Here is an 18013-nt window from a genome sequence, read left to right on the forward strand (position 1 = left end):
AAAGTTTGCATTTCCCTGTTTCAGCACACGCTAAGGACAAAAGTGTTTCTGATACTTTTCTCAAATTACATGCATTACACTTTGCTATTAAACAGCATTTACTGCCTCAATAAGTGGGTTAAAAGATTCCTGATTGATTTTACCTTATACCACTGCACGTTAGAGGATCCTACATTTCTCTGCTGGGCACCTCATAGCCCATTAACCCCTAGGCACTTCTTTAAACTGCCCATGGCATGCACAGGCAGCAAAGTTATGTGTGTGTGGTGTTCTATAGCTGGAGTAAATCAGATGCACATGGAAATCTCACCTATTGGCTTTTGCTTATATAGCTTATAGTTCCTCTTTCTCCACTTGTATATCATAGAAAGCAGATATGAACCAGCCTAAGCTAAAGATGTGCATATACCTCTACAGTGCAGACTCTGATCAAGGCTTTTACAGCGCCATTGTGAAAGGAGTCAGAATTTATCCCAGCACATAGCTCCATGTAGCAATAAGCATGAGAGCACTGCTGGAACAATATTAGTATGTGATAGAAAAATTTAATAAAGAAGAAAGATGCTTTGATTTGTTTCAGTGACCTGTATCATTATTCAGCATGGAGAACTCATCTGCTAAAACATTCAGCAGAACCTGGCCCATTGATAGCAGCAGATGTCTGCTTTCTGTGCAAGAATGAGACAGCTGTGATTTCTGCTCTGTACCTGCTGCCCACTCGTATTGCACCTGCAACAGCATCAGTTCTATTTGTAATGTAAGGATTTAATACACAACTCAGGAAGCATTTTCTCTTTAGCTGTTGTTGGTCTGAGCTAGTCAGCTCTCAATCACTGTAAGTAAGATCTTTTCACTGCTAGCTTTGATCTCCCTAAGAAAGAAAAATTGAAAGTGCTGACATAAAAAGATTAGATCATATTAAACTGAATCAAAGAAAGTGTCAGCTTTACTACTTACTACAAAAAGACCAGGAAAGCAATATCCTTACCTAAATTGGTTTTAGACAGATCTAGAAGTTGAGCAGTTCCAGGAACAGCTCGATTCTGCTTCCAAATTTATGTGATTTCAGACCTCAGTGATTCAAATTTCACAAGGACAAGCAAGTTCAAAAGGCACCCAATTCCTTTCCTGAAAATCATGTTATACGTCTTTCACTACCGTGGGCAAAATTTATCATCCGTGGTCACGACTGAACCAAACCAGAGAAATAAGTTCTTTCTTTCCAGAAGAAAAAAAATCTGCACAGAAATTTAAAATGCAGCCATATTCAAAGAGGTAATTTGTGAGTTTTGACATCCTGTCCACTAATACTATCACCCTTCCACCCCCACTGAATTTGTGATACTTTGAGTTAAAGTTCAGACCTACTGTTTGTTTTTGGTCACATCATTCTATTACTGCATGAAAATAAAAAGAGGGCCTGAAGCAATCTGCTCAAAGGTTGGCCAAAGCCTTCTTTTGACTTGGGCTGTGGAATAGTCCCTTAAAAGTATGATTATCATCTTCCCAGTTTTACTATTGAGCATTTTATATATTCAGCTGATTTTATAACTTTGAGCTTAATTCTAGTTTATTGTTCAGGATGAAGAGCTTGCTTTCACAGTCAGAGAAATTTCCAGCTGAAATAAAATGAAACTTTCCTAACAAGAATCACACAAGAGAAGTATTGTTAAAATCCTCCGCTGTGTTTGATTCCAAATCCAGAGGCGTTAAGAGATATTTCTTCATGAATTATGAATTCAATGATTCTTTCATCATTAATGTATAATTGACCTTTTCTGTCCAGACTCCTAGTTTAGTGATTTATTTTGATAAATAAATAAATGAATAAACCAAAAATCTTCAAAATACTTTTGTTAAAGCTTGCATACATTAGGAGTGCCACAAGTTAAAGAAAGGGAAAATAGCCTCTGAGACAGAACCCGGTACACTGGCACTCAATTAGATTTTGACCTTCTTTACCCATAAAGGATTGGTAGACAGACATTGTTTGCTACTTGCCTGAATTAAATTGGGTCTCCTGAGATGCATATGAAGTAATTTAAAAAAAGAAAAACACTGTTAACTGAATTTACTCAACCACCAGTCTGAAGCAAACCTTATTTACTGTATTCATCTATTAAACTAATATAATCTTTCATATTTTAATCAGAAAAAAAGTGACATTTAATTAGTGTTACACAGCTAAGACTTGAAGAAGCTCCCCTATCTGAGCATTCAGCTAGGCTATCATTTTTCAGTCTCACCACAGTGAGTCTTGTGCTTTTATGCTTCCCTTGGTCAAAGAAAACTGCAGGACTGTTTTATTAATTCAACTGCTTGACACCCTTCCTCAGCAGGAAAAAGTGCTCTTTCCACAATTTCATACAAATCACATATTTTGGCTCAGCTGCCTCACACTGCAAGGATTGGAACCATCTACTTTCCTAAATCCTTAAACTTCCTTGAGTACATTTCATCATTTTTTAAGGACTTGTGATGGTTGAGACAGAGTTATTAGTTTATAAAAACAAAAATAAAACCCAAAGCAAATCAATCAGTAATAATATCAGTGGTCTACAAGTCTAGACACACCCACAAAAATAAAATAAAAAAGCCAAAAGCCCTGTTCATGTGACTGCCATACTTTCCCTTCTACTTTTTTCAGTTAAGAGCTACAGAAATGTTCTGTTGAGTGGTTTCAGACTATGACTAAGAGATCCTTGGCTGTTCCTTGAATGCCCAGTTTCTTCCATCCTGAGGTGCTGAAATTAAGCAGGCTACTTCAATGATGCCATATTTCTATTTGTGCCCAAAAATTCCTGCATCTGCCTTCTTTTTCCCTTCATGTCCACTACTTCTCTCACACTCTGCTTTGTAAAATTGACTGGTTTTTGTTCTAATTGGTCACCTTAGAAACCTTCCACTCCCAGCCTCATGAAGAAATTAAAGATAACTGTTTCCACATCAAATATGGACATCCCATTGTGCTATGGGGCTTCTACCAGGGTGGTGTCTGTTGGGGTTTAGCAGTTCCTAGGTGCTTTGGGTCCTGAGTAGCTTGGCAGAGTTCTGACCTTTTACCAATCCATTGTAATGATAAAGCACTTTCATAAGCTCACTCTGACCCATATGCACATGCAGACAAAGCCTGTCTGCTTTGGGGTTTTACTTATTTTATTTATTTATTTTTCAAGGACGTAACTTCATCTTTTTAAATAGGTAACCTGAATTCCTGATTTTAAAAAAGCATAATGGGCCAAAGAAACATGAACTCAATAAACAGTCTTCTGAGTCAGCTTGCAAAGCATAAAACACTATTTATTTTTTTTTAATATTTTATCATTGTACAGCAGGGGATTATAGCAGCAGCTCTGCAATATTGGCCACTTAAAATCAAATACTCCCATCTCAAAGTGAACTTCCCTCACCACTGCCCACCCAAAATCATATTGCAGCAAATAACTTCTAAGTCACTGGTTTCAGCTATTTGGCAGTGTAGTCCAATAACATGGCATGAGCTAATTTCATAGAAGCTTCAAAGATTTGTTTTGGATGAGGCAGAAAATTACTACCAAAAAAATTCACACTTTTTTCTCCAAGCACAATACACAAGGAGTTTTCATCCATTAAATGTTCATTTATTTTACACAAATACAGGCTGAAGACTGTGGCCTTGTCTGAAGTATCTAGCATCATAATATATTTATTAAGAAATTTATTGATCGCAGTCTGAATTTTTATCTTATTGTCCTTTAGTGTTCCCATTAAACAGCATTTTGACATTCTTTTTGAAGAAAAAGGAAACAAAAAGATGAGAAAAACAAGCTAAGTCATTAAAAAGGTACTTGAGAATACTTCCAGCAGCAACCTGCAGGCTTAGGCTCATTGTCAAGTCATGACATGATTTTCATGATTTATGAAAATTTGTTAAATTTACTTAAAATAACTGGGAGGCAGACTAGGCTAGTACACTAATAACCTCTTTAACATGAAGCCTTATGGAATAGAGTGCACCCTTTATACAATAAAAAAGGTTAATTTAGCTTGTCACAACACAGAACTGAAATAACAGAGAAATTGAAAGGCTCTCAATTTATGTGATTAAATAAAAATACTGGATGGTAGCGAAGCTATTGCTACCATTCAAATGTTTTTTCTTGTCTTATCATGTAAAAATTCGATATTAAGTATGCATGCAAGAAAGTACTATAGTCGAATGCAGAGCTACCACCAAAAAAATCTGCTATACACTGACGTTTCAGATCAGCCATTTCAGATCAGCCTTCTTTTTTTTCTGCATTAAATATGCCATTTGTATTTTAAAATTCCAGTTAAATTAAGAAAACTTTACTTTTTTGGTGGATTTTTTGGTTCACATAATCAGTTTCTTGCTTAACCAAAAACTGGTATCATTCCTTCTGGCCTACAGATGAAAACTCACCTCTGCTTCTACTATTTGCTTCTCATACACAAATTGTTCACTGTTGAAAAGTTATTGCATGTAGCTTTGTGTACATATATGCAAACACACACACACACATATATGTTGAAGCTGTATCCTGTTCTGAGTCTAGACTGGGAGATGATCATGATGAAGAACAGGGGATCCTTGTGAAGAATGCGAGACTCCTTGTTGCTGAGTTGCAAAATTAATGAATACCTGTAAGACATGAAAAAAAGTACTATTTTCAAAATAAAAGTACTTGAATTCAGACTTTGGGGATATAGGTGATGGCATTTCTTAGCTGCTCTCCTTAGCTTTTTTGACAAAATAATTAATAACTCATGTTGAGGGAACACCTCTAAAAACATGTTTTATAAACTCTAGAAATAATCCCTCTTCCCCTCTCCAGCTAAGACAGGGGCTGATAAATGATAAAAATTATGGTAAAATAATTTACCAGGAAATGAAAAATGCATTTTATGCACAAGTAAATATGAAACAATGGTTTTAATTGTCTTTGAATGACATACCTAAAGAATCTGAGTCAGTTGTTTCTGCCAATAATATATTACAAATGAGGGTGCAAATATTTCAAGGTGAAAGCACACTTTTGATTCAAAAACGAATGTGCCTCCTTGAATTGGTTTGGGTTTTTTAAACACAGATCTTCCTACATAAAGGCTTGTTTCATTTTTAACCACACAAGTATTTCACAGTGGCATGTGGAGGGAAAAATGGCTCTTTTTTATTCAAATGATCCTCTTCATATGCAAGCAAACTTGGGGTGCATTTAAAGTGTGTTTGTTGCTGTGAAGAACTGTTTTCCTGTTTAAAACTGACAGTCAGAGAGAGGAAGTGGTGGTAGGTGACTGAGGTGATGCATCAACATGAAAAATGGAAAGGAAGTAAATCTGAGTGAACAATGCCTGAAGAAACAGGCTGAAATTATCTTATATGCAGTCACTCAGTGAATAGATCATTTACAAGTAGTTAGTAGACCAGCACAGAGGAGAATACTTCAATAATGATTTGCACATGGGAAAAAAGAGCAAATTCACACCATCAATCACAGAAAATTAATATTTTGACTAGATGTGCCTCTCAGTTTGCACAATGAATAACAAGCAGTTGCATATGAAGATGATGTAACACATCACAATCACCCAGAAATCCCATGCTTGCCATCAACATGTTCCTCTTTTTCTCACAATAGGATTTCATGGTCTTTAGCAGTTGGGTCTCTTCTGTCTGTTTGTGCATTTAAAATTCTCATGGGAAAATGTTCTGAAAGTCTAAGGTTTACCACGATTTACAGAGACTGGTTCAGCCTTTTCAAGGACATTGGTAAGATCCCAACTTTTGGACTGTGGGGATGGCAGTTCACAGTGCTATCTTGTCGTCCCACACAGCTCCAGATTCATCTAAGCACAGATTATGTTTGTGCACACTACAAGTGTGTGGCTTGCTGTGATGCTTTTGCTGTGCTCACCTCCAGCACAAAAGCAGTGTGGGACCTGAGATGGCCTGGAACTGCTGGAGTATCACATACATTCAAGTGACCCAGCAAATTATAGAACATTCTACTACATCAATAACTACAATATGCAGCACATTTAGACAAAAAAAAAAAAAAAAAAAAAAAAAAAAAAAAACATGGGAAAGAAAGGAACGAGAAATTATAAAATACCTGCTCTAATGTGGTTTGGCTAATGGAGTAGTGTTTGATTTGGAGAAAAACTTTGTGATTCTCTAAGACTCTGAAGAGCTCTGCTAAGCATCCCTGACTTCTTGGTACATGGTACTCGAGCAGGTTAAGATGCTGTCCCTGAAAACAAGTAAAAATTATAAAAACAGATAAAAGTGAACGTACTTGGTGATGAAGCTGCACTTGCTTACAATCAGTCTACCTTCAATAGGCTTTTATTGCAGATTAATCTGGAAAATATGAGCTTTTAAAAAATAACATGTTTTGCCCACATTCATAGAACAAAGAGTGGTTCATACTGAGAGTACAGATTTTGTGAGGTGACGGCTTGTTAATCTCATAAAAGATATAAAACTTCAGAGCAATTTGAATCTAACAGACTAGTGTTGCTACAATGCAGTCTGAGAAAAGGCTGAACATATACAGACACACAGCTGCCTGAACTCAATACAGACTTATGCCCACAAAGAGGTTCATTTCATTTCTAAGATAGACATTGTTTCCCATGATTCTTTTCCTAAACACAGTTAAAATAAAAGCCTTTGAGAGTGTTTATTGAAATGTAATTGCTATAAGTATTTTATAAGGCTTTGTATTAAATCAAAGAATCTCAGTAAAGGCTGAGACTTATCAACTCTGGGCCTTGGAAGCAATCAAAGCAAATACTCTTAGTGACTACACTGTAGTCCTACTTCAGGTGAACACAGATTTGAGTTAAACTTCAATAATAAAAGCAAAAGGAAATTTTCAGTCAGAGAAAAGGCCTTTTTATTTACATTGCCTAAGTTCCTGTTTGGAGTTGATTCAACCATCATCACAAGTCAATTTTTTATGAATTGCTTAATAGAAAAATAAAACAGATATTAATATGTACTTTTCCCAAGATAAATATATCCAAACATGTAAATATCCAAACATGTACATACTGTTCTTACAAGCCCCAAATTAACCCTGCCATATACTACAATTTGGAGTTTTATCTGTACCTTAAACTGTGTTCCAGGAAAATGCATTTGTAGACAGTCCAAAATCATTCTTCCATAACTTATTTCTTTGCTAAGCCAAACCTTGACAGAATAACCCTCTCCAAATCTGGGAATGAGACACAGAAACATAAATCCATGAGGACACCATGAAGGCAAGGAGAACATTTGGTTCAATTGATTTTCCTACAATTATATCAAGTATCATGCATGCCTGTGCATTATCCTTGTGATTTTATTATAATGCTATTGAACAACAGAACTTCAATGATAAAGTTTTATAATAACAGAGACAATAGACATGTTATGACTTATTTTAGTTACCAGTGTGTCTCACTACTTAATATACCTGAACTTTTGTTAGGTAAACTATGTTTTAATTGCTATATTACTTTGAGTAGTCCGTACAAAACTATGAAGATTACCAATCACATATACAGAAAAAGAAAAAAATATCCTTCAACTTTTCTAATGAGAAGAATGGGCATGTAGCACTATTTTTCAAATCTGTTAACAAAGCTACACCTTCAAAAGAAGATTTCAGCAGTGTGAGTACAATGGTGTTTTAAAGATATGCAAAGTCATGTGTAGGGATATTTAGGGAGACGGCAAAGTTAACAAATTTTCTTTGACTTCTATGACCATGCAATCTCTCTCAGAATGATTTAGGAAATGAACTTCTCTTTCTCAACACAAATGTGATAAAATTTAAGTACAGGCAATATAACCAACACTATCTTTTTTATTAGCTTTACTCACTGCTGATGGTTATTTGGGAAAGTTGCAATAAAGCAGTGAATATTGAAATGACAGCTATGGTCTTATGCACATTTCTTAAGCAATGGAGGTTGTGTTGCACCAGTCCCCAGACTGGGGTGCACAGACAGCTCAGCAGAGACATGGAACCCAAAAAAGGCGCTGTGCTTCACCCCTTCCCTACTTTGCAGCTACCTAAACTCCTTCCTTTGGGTTCTCCCTTTTGGTTAATTGCTTGGGAAAAACACCAGAAGGAACCACATCAGAAGAGCTTTCCACTGCCACTGCCCTTCCTTGTTGCCAGTGAGCAAGGGAAAGGCAGAGCTGAAAGGAGGACAGGGAACTTGGGCAGCACTGCCCATGTCTCCCCAGAAATCTGTCACTTCCTCTATCTTTCTACTCGCCACCAGCCCCACATCCTTCATTCCAGCATAACTCCCTTTTCTTTCCTCTCCAGTGTGGCAACTGCTCTCTGCCTTTATTCCAGTGGTTTGGCTCCTAGTGATCACCTCTGTAATATGCCCTCGTGCCAAAACCCTCCTCTCTCGTGTCTTTCCTGTGCACAACCCACAATTCAGGGCAGCAGCTGGCTTAATTGGGTCTGACTGGTGAGAGGCACATTTTCATGTCATCAAAGCAGAGGATATATCACAGCACACTCTACAATGCTGCCCTATTTCAATACAATAAAAAATGTCTACAGATTATCAATCAAAAGGTAAAAAAAGAAAGAACTATTTTGAGAAATATGTCCAGTTTAACCAGTACATGAATGATTCCCACCAAAATATCCCACATGAAACACCACATGTTCCTGACCAATAATAAGTACATACCAATGTAAGGGCTTTAACCCCTATTTTGCATTGAGTCAGAAACTCTGTTGCTATAAAGGAACAATCAACATTGATTTAAGAGCAATGCAAGTTTCCACAATGAAAAAAATAGACTGCAGACCTGATTCTATTAAGAATATCTCATTATTTCAAAGTACAATTTCCAAGGATCTCAAACAAAAATCCTAACTTTCTATGTAGTACAAAACAATGCCAGCTTCTGCATAAAAATTAAAAACTCCACCACAGATAAATGAGGGTAGGGTTTTCTAGCCTTTGGGGTTGTTTGGTGTTTTGTGGGGCTTTTTTGTTGTTTATTTTGTTTTTGGGTTTTTTTTTTTTTTTTTTTTTTTTTTTTTTTTTTTGTTATTTTTCTTCAGTTGGGTTAATTTCTTTGGTTTGTTTATTTTTTTATTGTAGTCAAATGCAACCACTGAACTACTTGAAATGGAGTAAGAAACATCTTGATGCAGTGTCCTGTCTGCTGGTTCCTGAAGGATGTTTCATGAACTAAATTGTATTAAGTCCAGACAGCAGGGTACTAAATATTTACTGGAGAGTGTAGCCTGAAAGACAAACAGTGCTGATTCATCAGAGATCCAGAATTAAGTGGAATCCAAAGCAGTGTCTGGCAGATTTGCTTTGCAAAGATTTACTATGTTTTAAATAGATCTCTAATTATATGTTTTAAATGCATAGCATCATCCCTGAAAAAAATACAAGTGACAATAAAAAAAGTTGTTACAAAGATGGATATAGTTAACAAGGGTATTCAATTTAGTTGACAGCTAACCTGAGGCAACATTTTACAGGAGATCATTGATTCTGATCAGTTTTTTGGCATTTCTATGCAACAACTATTGAATTACAGTTTGAAAAATGCTGGTTTATGGGAACATTCAACAATCTCATAAAATAAAATTGCTGTATGCAATGAAATTTCCAAAGAAAATTAATCAAAATTCTGATTAGCAAAGACAGAGGAGTCTGTGCAACTTTAGTTTAGTTCTAAGTTTTGAATGGCATAAATGCCAGCATGGCACCAATAAAAAACTTTAAAATATTTTCTCCTTTTGGCTAGATGAGTTATGATGCTTCTATACCTTGATTTTATACTTCATTTTAGTACAAGACCTCCCCATATAGAGTAAACTGATTAGCAATAAACATTTGCCTCTGCTATAATCAGCAAGCTGCTTTCGGCAATGCACTGAGGAAATGGAAACCGAGTTGACCATTTTGTTCACTCTGTTTTCCTCTCTGATTCAGACAATTCAATTAATTCAGAAACACAAAGTGGAATTACAGAGGAAACCACAATCTGGTTTGATTAGCACTGTTAGCATCAAACCTCTAGCACCTGAGAGCTCAAGACCTAAAGAGGAAGACATTATCATTAGAATGGCCTAAGTTGAGCCAGCGCACTCATTCAGCAGCCATCTGCTGCAAAAGATTCTTCATTTCTTCACAGCTATTCAACAGAGAACACATTGTGCACTGCCATGTTACTTTAACAACACCTGCATTTCTATTTTTGTATAAATACACAAAACCACATATTCTGACAAAATGAAATATTTTTCTTCTCTCTATCCTTCCTCTTCTTCCTCAGTCAAACTACTAGTTCATGCCTGAGTTTAACCTCATTAGTGGTTCTGGGAATACAACTTATTGAGTGTTTTTTCTGTTAAAATGCCAACATGAGACTGAAGCTAAAATATAAATTCTCAAATTGATTGTAAACTAATTAACTTGACTATTTAAAGACAGCATCAGCTGCAGAAGCAGAAGCTTAGCAAAAACTACAAGTCCACACTTCTAATTTACATAAGTCCTCAAGGTGTCTGAGCACCCCGATAAGAAGGGAGCAAAAGGAACATGAAAAGGTAGCAAGGAATGGAAATATTTCCATGCCAGGAATTACTAAATAGGCTAAAAATTTTCATCATGAAAGAAAGATGATGAGGCAGTCAAAAGGTATTTTTAGGGAGCCCAGAATCATGACTAAGCAACGAAAATAAGAAATAATTATTCACTCATGTGTTTCTCATGCAAGAGCAGGGGACATAGAGTTACATTCTAGGAAAAGAAATGCCAAGTCAGTAAGATGAAGTAATCTTCCTTACACAATGTAGAGAAACTGTAGAACTCATTGACATGGGATGTGCTAAATGTCAGAACTTGACATGACTTGAATAAGTGACCGGAAAAACCCATGGTGGGAATCCACTAAAATCACTTCTGACTTAAGAAGCCTCTAAAAAAGAAACTGCTGAAGGCAGTTGAGTAATGTGGTAGAGAAACTTCCTGTGCTTACCTTGTTCATGTACTTTTCCCTTTTGATCACTTTCAGAGAGAGAATACTATGCTAGCAGGTGTATAATCTGATATCAGGCTTCTTTTGGTATAAATATCCCCAAGAAGAAGTCAGCCTGGGTAAATCACCCAAATGGTTCCTCAGTTCTTAGAAGTTTTGCAGCCCCACAGCCACACTGCCAGCAGTACAAAAATAGTTTATGTAAATTGACTTCAGATATGTGTCTACACAAGCTGCAGTCACATGCTGAAATAAAGTGTAACCAAATCTATACTGAAGCAGTCCCCTGGATGCTTTCCTGGTGCTCTTTTAACCTTGCAATGGTAATGGAAGTGGATTTAGTGGCCCAAAGGCTGAAAATTCTTATGAATATGAAGGAGAGGAACTGACCCTTGGGGTAGGGTAGCTTCTGAATGTTCCCTTCTGCCCATTCCTTGGAGGTCCTGGTTCAGAGGTTTGAATGGGGACAAGAGTCCCCACTGAAACACAGCTGAGCCTGCATTTGGTCACAAGGAGTCCCTAGAGGAATTAACCCAGTGAGTTTTCTTAAGCTTGACCCATGAAAACCTGTTTTTATGAAGGGTGAAAAAGAAAGTATATTACCAGCAGAATTCTATTTGCTTAAAAAAAATCATTTAAAAGGCTTAAGAATTTGCTCAAATTAACTAAAGCAAACTTTGAAACCACTGTTTTAAGTTACAGCAGGTCCAGCATAAACAGCTTATAAAATCACTCTTCCCAAAGCCTGTTTACCAAATCTTCTCTCCCCCAGTAAAACTTGCTGAATGTAAACTCAGGAAATGAAGAACATGGCTCCATTTCTTAAACTTGGAGAAATAAGAAGAGCATCTAATCACCCATATACTTTTCTTCCCCACTAATCAGAGTACATTTCCTGGACAATGTTTTGCTATATTTATACATATATTCACATCAAAAAATTGCAGCTCACAGAAAGTTTACTGATTGAAATATAATGTGCACGCTTTGTGCATAGACTAGCTCAATCAAAGGATTGCTTCAAAATAATGTTATTGGATAAAAATATAAAAATAGTAAAGAGAACATTGGCACTTAATATCTTCAAGGAACTGCATCTTTTAGAATATATACTATAAATCAAAGAGAGGTAATAATATTCTACTGTGCTGTTTATTCCTCTGCTTTGGTTTGCATTCGTTTGCAGGCAGATATGGTTCTACTTTCCCTGAGTGAACAGACTCACGAAATCGTTTAAGCTAAAATAGGCCTCATCTGGGCAAGATAACTTAGTTACACCAGTATAATTACAGAAGCATGGGATGCACATCCAGGTCATTCCTCTCACAGCCCTAGACACAAATACAATTTACCAACAGAACAAATCTTGAACAACATTGAAAATGTTTTCCCATTGAAAATGTTTTGAGAAACATTGGGAAAAAAGAAAAAAAAATTAAATAAAATTACTAAAACAAATTAAAACAAAATTCATACTTTAAGATCATTTTAAATTGCACAATATATTTAATTGTTTCATCTATTAAAAAACAAGCAAAGCCAATACCAAAGAAAAAAGGTAATTAATTTTTTAAATACTTGTATTTTGAATGCTAAAAATTGTGTTTACAATTGTATTTACAATACAATCCTAATACTTGTATTTTAAATGCTAAAATCAAATGCAAATACCCTGTCACTTTTAAAATGGGATTTCCTTCTGCATTTATCCAGAACCTCAGCCTTGCTGAACAGATAAACTTGATTAGATGCAAAGAAACAGACATAAATAAATTATAAAGTCTCTCTTCCATGTACTATTCATAGAATTTGTTTCATCATTTTTAAATAATCATGACTTTTCCAGGGTAACAATAGAAACACAAAAACAGTTATTAAAATGATGACTAACACTTGTTCAGGTATATTGTACATGCACTATTTGTTCACACACACTCAGGCTTTCATATCAAACCATCTAAAGGAAATTTCTGTATTCAATATTATAATTGTCATAACAGTGAACGTCCCAGATTATGAGCAGTGCAGGGTACAACTTTGCCTTTCTCTCTGTGTGCTTGTAAATTCTTAGGTGTGATTTCCAAATACATGGTGAAACCCTAAAAAAACTCGGTAATTGTTTATATAGGTGCACACACAAATATCTCTCCATATTTGTGCTTGTTTGTCTGCACATACTGACAAGTATCAGGGATTTTTTTATTCTTGCATTATTTATATATTTCACTCCCAGAGAAGCAGGAGCAGCAGTGCTGTAATCCTGTGTAAATCTGATGGTACAGCCTATAAAGAACCCAGACTGTTTCCTCAAAGTAAATTTTGGGGCTCAACAGTGAAAAAGGCAGGAGTAAGTAACATTATCATTGTGTTGCTGTGACTGGGTTTGCATGTACTGATTTTTAATAACATAATAATAATGATATTATATCTAAAATATCTACTAAAAGACCTTCTCAACACCTCAAGGTCAAATCTCAAGATAAAAAGTGTTTAATGGAGACAAGATGTAAAATGAAAATTTAAACCACAGTTATATTTGCTTTATGGAATGAACATCAATTACATCATCACACAGCACCTTGTCATGAAATCCCTATTGTGAATGCCTTACAAGACACACTGGATGTGCCGGCTAAGACAAGTGGCTTTATTTACTGCAATGCCTAGAAAATGTTCCAAATAAGACAGCAGATTGATGAAAGAAGGGAAGTGAAAGGGAAGAGAGTGCTTCATGGTTCTGGAACATCCTGGGGAACCAAATCTTACCCTTTCATTCTCATACACCTGTGTGGTCTGTGGTGACTCAGACCACTTCTTTCTTTAGTGCTTTTCTGTCTTCTTAAGGGCCCACCTTAACTGGAGACAAAGGGCTCCAGCTGGAAGAGGGAATTCACAGTGCCTTCTGGAACACCCACAGCTACAGCTGAAGTTAACTGGAGTTTTGCTTCGAATGCAATGTTGAAGAAATGTAAAATATTTAGTCATAAACTGCTCAGATGGTAAAAAACCCTTTTTAACCCTTTTAACTTAAGCACTAATCTTTGGTTACTTCTCTATAAAATAGGAGTAATTATTTCAAATCAAGTTTCCCAGAAGTGCTGTGGAAAACAAAGATATTGATGTTTGTGAAACCCTGATCCAATAAATGCTGATAATACTGTATTTAAGAACAGGTTTGAAAAACTCCTAGTAAAACACATGCTAGGGAAAGAGGATAATATGAAATCAATTAGCTGCTGCTGATTTAATGATTTATTTGGAGATACAACGCAGGACCCTGTGAAAAAGAGTATAAAATGACCAAAAAAAAAAAAAGGCATTCTAATGCACATGCACAGTAGGACTGAATAAATATTGTACAAATTTTAGGAGATAAAAGATATTGTTAATTCTTGAACTCTTAATCTGTGTGGTTTTTAAGTGTTAAGAACTCTTTCCTTCAAACTTTCCTCTTGAAAGACAAACTAATAGCTATGTTACATGATTACACATCCACTGCCTTAATGCATTTTTCATGTACAAAAGGAATGCTTTTTTTTGGTCAAGAAGAATGAAAATTATTTAATTTTTTATATTTTATAGCATGTAAGAAAAAAAAAAGTCAAGTATGAGCAATCTGGCAACATATTTTCCATTCTAACTCTTTCAGCGCACAGATAAGACTTGCAGATTCCTTTAATCCTCCCTTGAGTGAGAGAAAAGGACGGAGTGAGAACAGTAGAGGAACAACATGAAGACACTGTCAGTGATGAAAGAGTCAAGTCCCATATAGGAGGGATGAGGAGATGCCTTGACTTTGGGCCTGAAACCCTCTTGTCAAGCTATGGAGAAGAATGTAACTGATGCATCAGACTCTTTTCGCCTGTAACTCCGTAAAATATGGGGAGATTAAGTGTTCAAATTGTAGATATGAGCAAAGGCCTCCATGCTGAAGCATGCAAATATTGAAGTAGCTGTGATCCCATGAGGAGTTTGAACAGAGAGAGTGAGAAGAGTGATGAAGACCCTTCGCCCCCAGGAAGAGAAGATCTCTGTTCTCAGAGATGAAGATGATCTCAGAAATAGATAAAGAGAACCTTTGCTCTTGAACAGCTCATCCCTAAAATAGAACCCCACAAGTTGACATGACCCATAAATGCAGCTGTGGGAAAGCTGTGAAAGATGGGAGGAACTTCGTGGTTGCAGATTTCTGGGTGGCTGCTATTCATGGAAATTAAAAGCCACAAGAGAACTGTTTTCTTGTGGAGAAGTCTCCATAAATTGAGACTTCCCTCTTCATTTGGGACTCCCAAGTGAACTAAAGAAAAACTATTCTAGAGATGATAAACTGACTAAATTGAGGGAAAGAAAGAAGTTGGCAGGGGGAGGAAGGAGGACTGTTCTGAAGATTTTACTCTAATTCTTATTATTCTTTTAGTTTCTGTTAATAAAGTTTTCTTTGTATCCTTTTAGTTTTGAGCCTGCTTTGCCTTCCTCCTAATCCTATCTCACAGCAGGAAATGAATAAGTGTATTCCAGTGAGTGCACTGTTGTTTGGCCAGCACTGAAGCCACCACATTAATTGGTGCATTGGCCAGGAAATCTCAGATTGGCAAATCAAAACCACTACCCAGCTATAGCAAATGAATTAATTGTTGGGTAATTTAATCAGATGGCTTGCTGATAAAATTTGAGAAAAGACTTGATGTCCAGCACCTGACAAATTGGTATGGGTTTTTCTGATATGAGAAGTCTGTCCAGATGGCCCTAGAATGAAGGATAATATGCAAAATGTTGTTCTCAGAGAACTGGACAGCTGTATCTCACATGAAAATGCTTCTGTGAATTTTTAAAAAAAGCATTAAGTATAATGGAGAATACTGAAGAGAGCATTTAAATGTAATCCATTCACAATTTAGAGTAATTGACTCTTTTGGCAGGAGTTGTCTGAAATTAGGCTTTAATGGGCACAACTGTTAACACATCAATCTCAGACAAACTACATCTAGAACTAAGATGCTAACTTTTTGAAAAATGCCCTTTAGTTTGTTCTTCTACCTAATACATTTCTTGATATTGTTTATAAATTTGCCACCTACAATAAAAAAGGTTTATATAGAAGTTTTACCCTTATTATTCTGTTGATAAACATCTGCAGATACTTTAAATCTGTTTAAACACATATATAGTCAAGGTTCAGCAGCTTGGCGCAGAAACCCAAACACTGACATTTGCAGTGAGAAGACATTTTTGGAAGAGCATTTTCTAACAGGCTTGCAGAAGGTCTGGAAAAATGGAACAAGTCTCACACATTAGTAGCAACATCACTTTTTATATTCCTATGAAGCATTTATGTTTCACATTAGCATCTTCCTGGAGTTTACCCATACCCTTCATAGCAGAATTTTGTCCTGCCATCTGACAAAGCTGTACTCAGTGCACAATTACGATCTTTCACATCTGCCAAGGACTGAAAGTGTAGCCAGAGAGAAAGAGCTGAATCCTTGAATTCCCCAACACAGCAAAGAAGCAAATTTAACAGGGCCCCAAGGAAGACCCATTAAACCTTCATCACATATCCATCAAAAAGGTGATCATAATCTGGACTCTATAGGCTGGAGTGGTACTAAAGAATAACCAAAAGACACAACCTTGAGGACTTCCATCAAGACAGAATTCAACAAGAAGGGAAGAAAGAATGTCATTTTAGTATACGTACCTACATTTAGAAGAGGAAGAAAATTCTTGAGACACACTAATAGAATCACATGTAATATCAAAATATGCTTCTATTTCTTACAGTACAGGATTTAGTCTTTTATATATAAAAGCTGTATGAAAGTTTTCTTTCGTTTAAGTGTTCATATAGTGGTTAGATTTACATCCTTGCAATCTTCAAAGCCAGACCAGGACATTTGTTGATTTTAAAATATTTGTTCAATTTGATTTGTAGAAACAAATTAAAAACAGACTAAAGGATGTCAGGAAATGCTTATAAGTAAGAACAATTTTTAAAAAAACAAGCTGCAAAATCTAATAAAGAAATTATGATAATCTACATTTATCACCCCATTAATTTATTTTAGTACCATTCTTCCCTGTTAATATGAATGCTTATATTACTAGCATGATTCATTCACACATAGCACAAAAAAACACTATCCAAAAATACAAACTTTTAGGGTACTGGTAATTAAATCAGATGCAACAAAATCAGTTTTGTTTATGCTTTCCTTTGTTTAAACAAAATGTAAGAGATGATGGGTTTTTTACTGTGAGATGGTGCATGGAACAAATATAATAGACAGTGCTAATTGCAGGAAAACACTGAAACACAAGAAAAAGATTGGTGATTATATCAGTAGAGGTGGCTGTTAAGGAAAACAACCTTCCTTACAATATTAGATATTTCCTAATAGCAGCTTAGATTTACTAATCCTTGTGGTCTACCACTTTAGAAGAAACTGTATTTTGCTCTGTATGGCAATGAGAATGATAGGGCTATTAAATCACAGGAAAACTGGAGGGAATTAATCACTTAATACTATTCCAGGTCCTGGAATCTTTTCAGGATGTTCACAGGTAGAGCAGAAAGTGAGAAAACGAAGATTTTAAAATTGTTTAAAGCTTAATTATTTCAATAGATTTCTTTGGAATTCTGCTTCTCTGCCCCTTCCCCATCTCATGTAGACGCAGGAATCCTCCATATGGTACAAGGTAGCATACCAGGAAATTGTCTTCAAGTAAGTTTGGAACTTTAATTGCACAGAACCTACAATGTTTTTTAATCTCCTAACAATTACTTTAAGTGTTAGGTGTGTGATAGCCTGGGTTTTATGATAAAGGATCATAGTGGCATGTGTTGGAAGGATGTCTGGAAACTAGACTAAGCAACAAAATAACAGGAGTACAGGAACAGTCTTTGACATCTTCCTAGCATTCATCAGAAGATTTCCAAAGAAAACACAGAAATGTCTTTTCTGAAAGCTTTAGCAGCTGTGTGTGTGACAT

The 18013-nt window shown here is 35.9% G+C and overlaps 1 protein-coding gene across 1 annotated transcript in view; it reads right to left on the bottom strand.

The window, feature by feature from the left end:
- Nucleotides 1-3377: 3377 nt before the first annotated feature.
- The window catches only part of ABCA13 (ATP binding cassette subfamily A member 13), a 171639-nt gene continuing 157003 nt past the window's right edge, over nt 3378-18013 (bottom strand). The window contains exons 57-59 of the mRNA XM_041475876.1: nt 7118-7223; nt 6114-6251; nt 3378-4642 (exon numbers count right to left, since the gene is read on the bottom strand). Coding sequence (XP_041331810.1) covers nt 4553-4642; nt 6114-6251; nt 7118-7223 — 334 coding nt within the window. The 3' untranslated portion in view covers nt 3378-4552. The remainder of the gene's footprint in view (nt 4643-6113; nt 6252-7117; nt 7224-18013) is intronic.

Source organism: Pyrgilauda ruficollis, unplaced genomic scaffold, assembly GCF_017590135.1.
Source record: "Pyrgilauda ruficollis isolate IOZ18807 unplaced genomic scaffold, ASM1759013v1 scaffold37, whole genome shotgun sequence".
NCBI lineage: Eukaryota > Metazoa > Chordata > Aves > Passeriformes > Passeridae > Pyrgilauda > Pyrgilauda ruficollis.